Source organism: Pollachius pollachius, assembly GCF_949987615.1.
Source record: "Pollachius pollachius genome assembly, chromosome: 18".
Taxonomy (NCBI): domain Eukaryota; kingdom Metazoa; phylum Chordata; class Actinopteri; order Gadiformes; family Gadidae; genus Pollachius; species Pollachius pollachius.
In genome coordinates, this window is record NC_136951.1 from 3,922,750 (window position 1) to 3,931,130 (window position 8,381).

General features: G+C 43.3%; 1 protein-coding gene across 1 annotated transcript in view; it reads right to left on the minus strand.

The window, feature by feature from the left end:
* Nucleotides 1–168: 168 nt before the first annotated feature.
* LOC307089237 (uncharacterized protein) overlaps nt 169–8,381 on the minus strand; it is a 30,009-nt gene continuing 21,796 nt past the window's right edge. Inside the window, exons 9-21 of the mRNA XM_079755411.1 lie at nt 8,111–8,209; nt 7,481–7,539; nt 7,245–7,392; nt 6,459–6,563; nt 6,176–6,328; nt 5,886–6,053; nt 5,298–5,471; nt 5,032–5,121; nt 4,851–4,934; nt 4,414–4,532; nt 4,144–4,252; nt 3,622–3,785; nt 169–2,466 (exon numbers count right to left, since the gene is read on the minus strand). Coding sequence (XP_079611537.1) covers nt 2,361–2,466; nt 3,622–3,785; nt 4,144–4,252; nt 4,414–4,532; nt 4,851–4,934; nt 5,032–5,121; nt 5,298–5,471; nt 5,886–6,053; nt 6,176–6,328; nt 6,459–6,563; nt 7,245–7,392; nt 7,481–7,539; nt 8,111–8,209 — 1,578 coding nt within the window. The 3' untranslated portion in view covers nt 169–2,360. The remainder of the gene's footprint in view (nt 2,467–3,621; nt 3,786–4,143; nt 4,253–4,413; nt 4,533–4,850; nt 4,935–5,031; nt 5,122–5,297; nt 5,472–5,885; nt 6,054–6,175; nt 6,329–6,458; nt 6,564–7,244; nt 7,393–7,480; nt 7,540–8,110; nt 8,210–8,381) is intronic.

Below are 8,381 nucleotides of genomic sequence, written 5' to 3' on the forward strand. Positions count from 1 at the left end.
AAGTTAATAAAATATTTTAAAGAAAGTCAGCTACAATTATTTAACGACTTTGCATTCTGGATTACTTTTGGGATATCTTTTTTGAATGAAAAAGAAAAGACTATTTATTACAAATTGATTTATTATGACAATTTGTTGTATTTAAGGAATCGCAAATGTCCTTGTAAATCGTTGAACTCAAACCCCATACCCTTACACCTCTAATGCTATGCTCTAGTAGATGAGCTTTAGGGGACATAGAGTGTAATTAAATTGGGATAATTCCATCGATAGTCATTGTACAAATGAATGCCATTATGTACAATACTAATATTATATAACAGCGATCCAGACAATGGACTATACATTCTTAGCTTTATTTAATAAAGGAAGATATACCTGAAATAAAATACAATAACCAAAAAATGATAGCCCTCTAGAGAAATGCCTTTAGCCTCAGATATGAATTCTGTGGAACATGACACACATAGAAGATTAATGTCAGATTTGTAAACCACAGGGACAGCTAGCTTGGTAGGTTACAAACCAATGTAAACAGCGTATAGCAGTTGGCTACACAAATACAACACATGTTTTGAGCTAAGACATAGAGTTAAGAACCTCTCATCGACTATTACCAACAGACTTAAAAACAAAGAAGCATAACAGTTTTCTTTAACTGATATAATGTGTTAAAAATAAAAACTGAAATATTCTATCACCTAAGTTCCTCAAATAGTACATAGAACGGATGTTTATAAATCATTATCTGATTTGTAGGTATGCCACATTAGTCACACCCACTAGAAAGTAGACTTCCACAATTTCACATTAAAACCATTCTTACCATACATGCTGGGTACCTTGTACATAAAGTAAGGAGGTTAAACTCCTGAGATAGACAGAATAAATCATGCAAGGCAACACAAATCACACATTTACTCTCAAGCAAGAAACCAAGCCCACAACTTTTTCCACACAATATGACAATATGACATAAAATGAGTACAGTGTGAATTAATATTGATTTACAATACTAATTAATATTAAGCTTACAGGAGGACAGCCATGACTGGTTGTCTATCACTGATAGAAAAGCTTCCAGATATTTTCATGATGACTTATTTTTGACTGGATGTCCAAAACAACATTTTAATACAAAGTCTAATGGGGAAGCATATTTAGTGTAGATGTTTCTTAAGAAATCGTCTTAATGAGCCCAACACCTGCTACAGATATGAATGGATTCAGCCTACCCACCGCTTACCGTAAAGAATTATCAACCTCCTCTCAACGATTACGTTCCCCATAGAAAAAACTAAACAAAACAAATCTAAAATATTCTTCAATTTATAAAAATAACACAAAATGAATTCAATATAAATAAAGTAATAGGGGCAACGGGGAAATAAGTTCAAATTAACGTTCATTAGTCCCTGTCCCATAATACAGGACCCCCGAGGGCCCAACACGGGGCCCAGCACGGGCCCAGCACGGGGCCAGCACGGGGCCCAGGACCGGGCCCAGCTTGGGGCCCAGCACGGGGCCCAGCTTGGGGCCCAGCAGGGGGCCCACTCGTAGCAAAAACAATTGTAACAAATGAATGTTTGATGCGATACAACAAATCGACGATGGTGACGATAGTAAAAAGCAGGCAGGGAAATCTGCGAGACTTTAAATCAGTGTGTTATCGATTTGTATATCGTGCTGCAGACAAGAAAATCTATCGCGGGTTAGTTCGTTGTGATCACTCGGTAGGACCTACGTGTATAAAACATATAAATATGGCCGCAGCAGGCATGAGAAGAGTAAGCCTCCATACCAGTGCAGCTGGGGCCCCTTGATTATTTTGTGTTCATTGTTTTTTTTTACGGGCCCTTTGCCATGCCCGGGCCCCGGGGCACTGGCCCCTACTGCCCCCCCTTTCGGTGTCCTGGCCATGTTGTCCCCAGGACCGCTGACCTCCTCAGAATCTCAAGACATGGAATACGTGGAAATACTGCATGTTATGTGTGTACATTAGAACAGAGGACGACTAAAGATCACTTCAAGGAAGGGAGGAAGAGAAGCACAAGAAGGAATCCGGACAGAGCAGTAGTTGAGGTTCCGTGAAGGAGCTTCCGTAAAAGTTTTTTTAGAAGAATAAAAAAATAACCACAGGGGGGTGAGGCAGTATCTTCTGTGCATTTACTTTTTACTTACAATTCAAACTAACTAATTAATAAATGTTTTCAACCTCTTTAAAAATGTTTTTTGTTATTTTTTGTCTTTTGTTTGGATGGTTTCTTATGGGAATGCTAGCTGGTTTCTGTGTTTTAAAGCCCAGTATATATCTAGTCCATGAGACAGAGTGCTCCAGCATGAAGGGCGCAGGTAGGAGGCTAGACCACGGCTAGCTGCTCTTTCTCCAGAGGTTCGTCTTCGTCCACGCTCAGGTCCAAGCGCAGGCTGTCCAGAGTCTGCCTGATCATCATAGACTCCTTACGTCTGGGGAAGAAATTAGACAAGCAGTCCATCCATCAATCCCTACATCAATCAACATCTGCATGCGTCAGTCAAGTTGTTTGTGTAGTTGTTAATAATACTAAACTTTATTTAAACAGCACCTATAAAAAGACTAAGTGCATGTTAACTTATTAACCAGTTACATTACTAACATTGTAGTCCCTAATGAGCCAGTTAGTAAATTACTGACATATTGGCGTCCAACTTAGTATGGGGCAGTTTTACAGTGGCTGGGCTGTTTGGGTCGCCAGGTGTAAGAGGGTAGTAGTTATGTGTCGTTCAAAGAGCATGGAGAAGAGACAGGATTTCTGTGATCAAGTGGTAGAATATATTGAGAATCAAAGAGGAGCTAAAATAGAGCCCTGCGGTACGCCATAGGAAATATCATCATTTGCTGGTTAAAACCAATGGATCCATGTTTTTTATTTTTTTTAGTGGCTGGACTACAGCATGTTTAAAAGCAGAAGGGACAGAGTCACTCAATAGGGAGCTGTAGATTGATAAAATATTGGGTCCAGCAGCGTCAATGACCTCCTGAAGCAATTTTGTGGTGATAACACAAGGGTGCAAGTGCTAGGTTCCATGTGAGCAATAGTATGATTCTAATTGCCAAAAGAAAGGTTTTAAACTGCTTGAATAATTTCAAGAGGTGGTTAGAGGGAACCTTTTGCTGTTCTTGACTTTGTTGATAAAATTCTCTCTCAGGGGATGTCTATGGTGAAAGACAAGGGGAGGGTTGAGAAGGCAGATGCAAATAAAATGATAGAAACATCAAACCTTCCAAATGCTAAGCTATTAATATATATATATATATATATATATATATATATATATATATATATATATATATATATATATAAATATCCAAATGTCATTATAAATATGTAGTTTGGTATTATTCCATTTTCCCTCATATATCTCTTATATGTATTTTTACTTATTGAAGTGTTGGTGCCGAAGAAGTGTCTGTTGTGGCTATATTGCTACGTTTTAACTGTTGTGTTGTTGATAATTACGTCTTTGTTATTTTTGTATTTTCTTCTTCTGGAGGTGCTGGTCCAGTAGTGTGTGTTGTAGTGTATATGTTGTTATTATCCTTTTTTTTGTTTGTTTATTAAGTTGTAATGCTGTGTTTACTTCGTCTGGAGGTGCTGGTCGAGGAGCTGTCTCTGCAGCCTCCCTGCGGCCTCTCTCTCCTCAGCCAGCTCCCGCTGGGCGTGGCGGTACTGCGCATCCTTCCGGCCCGTCTCCTCCTCCGCCTCGTTCAGCTGCCGCTTCAGTGCTCGGATACGCTGGGTCATCTGGAGGTCACAGGCCAGGGTTACATAGGCTGCTAACCCATTGGACGCCACCCCGCCAGCCTTTAACCCACTATCCGTCATCCCACTAGCTGCTAACACATTAGCCACTAACTCACCCACCAGCAACCAACCCACTAGCTGCTAACGTTTAGCCGTAACTCATTAGCTGTCAACTAACTTGCCGTTAACCAATTAGCTGCAAACATTAGCTACTGACTTGTTAGCCACTAACTCAATAGCTGCTACCTCATCAGGTGCTCACTGTTTTCCTAAAGACAGAACATGAGACCAAACCAAAATGTATTATAGGTGTGTATAGGCGTTTGTGTGGGTGGGTGTGTGTGAGTGTGTGTCCTACCAGGTCTTTCTGTTCAGTAGAAATCCGGTGCTCCTCCTCCATCTGGTCACTGAGCTCACAGATTTTCCTCTCCAGCTTGTTGACATTGTTGCTCAGCACCAATTTGTTCCTACACACCACACACACACAAATAGCTAACATTAACTCATGCTAACATTATCAAACATGTAAACACATGCTAACATTAACACACACGGTCACATTAACACACTAACATTAGCACGACAGACAGACAGACAGCCAGACAGACAGACTGACGGACCGACTGACCTCTCCTCAGCCCTCAGGGTGTTCTCCAGCTCTTTGACGCGTCCCTCTGACTTGGAGATGACATCCTCCTGGACCCTGGAGCTGTGCAGCTCCTCCACCTCCAGACGTAGCCCACGCAGCTGGTGGGGGAGGCGGAGGTGGCAGAAGTGGAAGGGATGGAGGAGGTGGTAGTCGTGGGGATGGTGGTGAAGATGGTGATGATGGTGGAATATATGGTGGAGGTGGAGATGGTGAATATATATAAAACATTAGTTAAGACGATATCAAGAAAATCAAACAAAGTCATGCAAATTCTGTAATATGGTGATAACACACACACACACACACACACGCACATGCACACGCACACACACACACACACACACACACACACACACACACACACACACACACACACACACACACACACACACACATACACACACACACACGCCTACCTGGCGTTCCATGGAGACCTTCTCACTCTCCAGTTGTTCGCTCAGATGTTGCTCCTGGATCACCTTCTGCTGTAGCTGTTCCATCTAGAAACACAAGAAACATTACAGACTCTATCATCCCTCTGTCTAACACCCCCACCCACTCAGATGACATACTGGTTGTTCTATGTCAAATGCAGACCTGTTCGATGGCTCGCTTGTGCTTTGCGGCCCATCTCTGCTCGCTGTCGTTGACCTCCTCCAGGTCCGTCTCCAGGTCGATCATCTTCTCCTGGAAGACCAGCAGAAAACAATGCTTTAATCTAAATATCCATCCATCCATCTGTCCATCCGTCTATCCACCATCCCATCCAGTAGTGGTAGTACCAGTGTTGGTGGAAGAATTACTAGTAGTAGTGGTTTTACAAATAGAAGTAGTGATACTATTGATTATAGCAGTAGTCTCACCTGAGCAGTCTTGAGTTGCTTGGCGAGGTCCTCTCTGGCCTGGTTGGCGGTCTGGAGCTCCATGTGCAGGTCATCTACGGTCCGCTCGGCCTGCTTGCACTGCAGTTGGAGACGTTCTCTCTGCTGGATTTCGTCCTCCAGGTCCCGCTCCTTATCAATCAGCTTACCTGACACCTGCACAGGTAAACACCCAGGTAAACATGTGTGTACACGTGTGTAGTGTACAGGTGTGTCTAACTGTGCGTATTGTATAGGTGTGTATCTGTGCGTTGTGTACAGGTGTGTCCTGTACAGATGTTTACAGGTGTGTACAGGTGTGTATCTGTGCGTAGTGTACATGTGTGTCCTGTACAGATGTGTACAGGTGTGTACAGGTGTGAAGTGTACAGGAGTGTACAGGTGTGTCTTGTATAGGTGTGTACAGGTGTGTAGTGCACAGGTGTGTACAGATGTGTACAGATGTGTATAGTTGTGTACTGTACAGGTGATTCATTTATAGGTGTGTACAGGTGTGACGTGTACAGGTGTGTCCAGTTTAGTAGTATCCAGGTGTGTCCAGGTGTGAGGTGTCCAGGTGTGTCTCCTTACCTCTCCCTGTAGCCTGACCACGATGGCCTCGACTCTCAGGAGCTCCTGGTCCTTCTCAAGCAGAGTCTCCTCCAGCTCCTCCAGCCTCAGCTGGGCGTCCTGACGCAGCTTCTGCTGCAGGTTCAACTCTGCCCCCGCCTGGGTCGATTGCAGAATAGCATCTCCAAGCTGTAGGACACATGGAAATATGAGTAGATTAGTGATAGTTGAATATATTGAACTCACTATGAACACATATAATCTGTGGTGATTTGCCGGTCAGACAGACAAGCCGATAGATATTCGTCTACCTCCTCCTCGAGCCTGGAGATGGTGCCACTCTGCTCGGAGGTCCTCTTGTCTCTGGTCTCCCTGTCGACCTCCATCTCCTCCACTTTCCTTTCCGCCAGCCACAGCTTCTCCGCCATGGTCTGGGCATGCTGAGTCTGCTTATCCAGGTTCTCCTGCTCAGACAAGACCCAACATCACCCAAATGCAACTCCCATTTTCAATGTACCATCAGTCCCAGACAGACATACAGACAGGCAGACAGACAGACAGATAGTCAGGCCAGCAACAGACAGACAGACAGACCTCTGCATCCTGTATCTTGTTCTTGAGTGACTGCTGCAGGAAGTTGAAGGCGTATTCCTGAGTGTTGGCTTCCACCATCACATCCCGTGCCTCCTTCATTTCCACCTGCACAGAACCACACTTTGAGTCATGATGTCATCATCACAGAACCACACCGTGAGTCATGATGTCATCATCACAGAATCACACTTTGAGTCATGATGTCATCATCACAGAACCACACCGTGAGTCATGATGTCATCATCACAGAACCAGACTTTGAGTCATGATGTCATCATCACAGAACCACACTGACTCATGATGTCATCATCACAGAACCACACCTCCAGTCATGATGTCATCATCACAGAACCACATTGTGATTCATGATGTCATCATCACAGAACCACACCTCCAGTCATGATGTCATCATCACAGAACCACATTTTGAGTCATGATGTCATCATCACAGAACCACATTGTGATTCATGATGTCATCATCACAGAACCACACTGATTCAAGTTGTTATCATCACAGAACCACACCACCAGTCATGATGCCATTATCACAGAACCACACTCACAGTCATGATGTCATCATCACAGTACCACACCTTGAGTCACAATGTCATAATATCATCATCACAGAACCACACTGACACTCAGGATGTCATCATCAAAGAGCCACACTCACATTCATGATGTCATCCTCACAGAACCACACCTCCAGTTATGATGTCATCATCACAGAACCACACTCACATTCAGGATGTTATCATCACAGAACCACACATTGATCAACCATACCTCCATCTGTCTGTATTTCTCTGCCATGACCAGGTTCTCTCTCTCCAGCTCCATTAAGTGCTCTCTAATCCGCTTGTTGTCATTGGTCAGCTGACTGTTGGTCCTCAGCAGATCCTCATTGTTCACCAGGAGATTGCGCATCTCAAACCTGATTGGTCAGAAGATAGTTACTACAACATCATTGGTTCAAATACATCTACAAAGAGAAGAAGAAAAAAAGGAAGTTCAAGTCATACCTTATCTGGTTTCTCTCCTTCTCCATCTCTACACTCTCTGCTTCAAGAAACGTGTTCCGCTAACACACACACACACACACGCACACACACACACACACACACACACACACACACACACACACACACACACACACACACACACACACACACACACACACACACACACACACACACACACACACACACATAATCAGTATGTATGCAGGTGGCTAAGCCCCTCTGTTGGCCCATGTCCAGTAGCTGACTAAATACTCCTACCAACCCGTGTTCTACCTGGAGAGTTATAAAGGCATCAGAAAACCAGTTCTGTGTGGTTTGGGCTGCTTCTGCTCTACTTAAAGAACTGTTGTTTGTTCATGGTTTCCGTGGGAAACACCAGCCAACTGCTCATATATATATATTAAAGTCAGGAATTGTTGGGAGGCTTTGATAATCTTGGTGGTACTGATATACTTGGTGGTAATTGGTAGTAATACGTTAAGTAATACATATTAACAATAATACACAGTATTACATAGTAATACACAATAAGTGTCAATACATTGGGGGTAGTGATACCGTGTGTTATTTATTGAAGTGGTGTATAATGAGCTGGTGTATGAAGAAGCTTCTCTGTGGATCTTCTCTTACCTTCTGGATGGTGTCCAGCTGTTTGGTCAGTTCTTCTATAAAGTCCCGTCTGTTCGGACCTCCCAGAGTGGCTGACCGCAGGGGCATTTGATTAACAACCTGCAGACACAACATACCAACATCTATACCAACACCATCAATCAATTAGTCCACCAAGCAGTCACTCTTTGGACTTTGAATCATATATCTATTATCTATCTTCGATACATGTGTACATATCTGAATCTTGTTTGTCCGTCGGTCTGTCTGCTTGTCTACCGAGAAGTTAGCA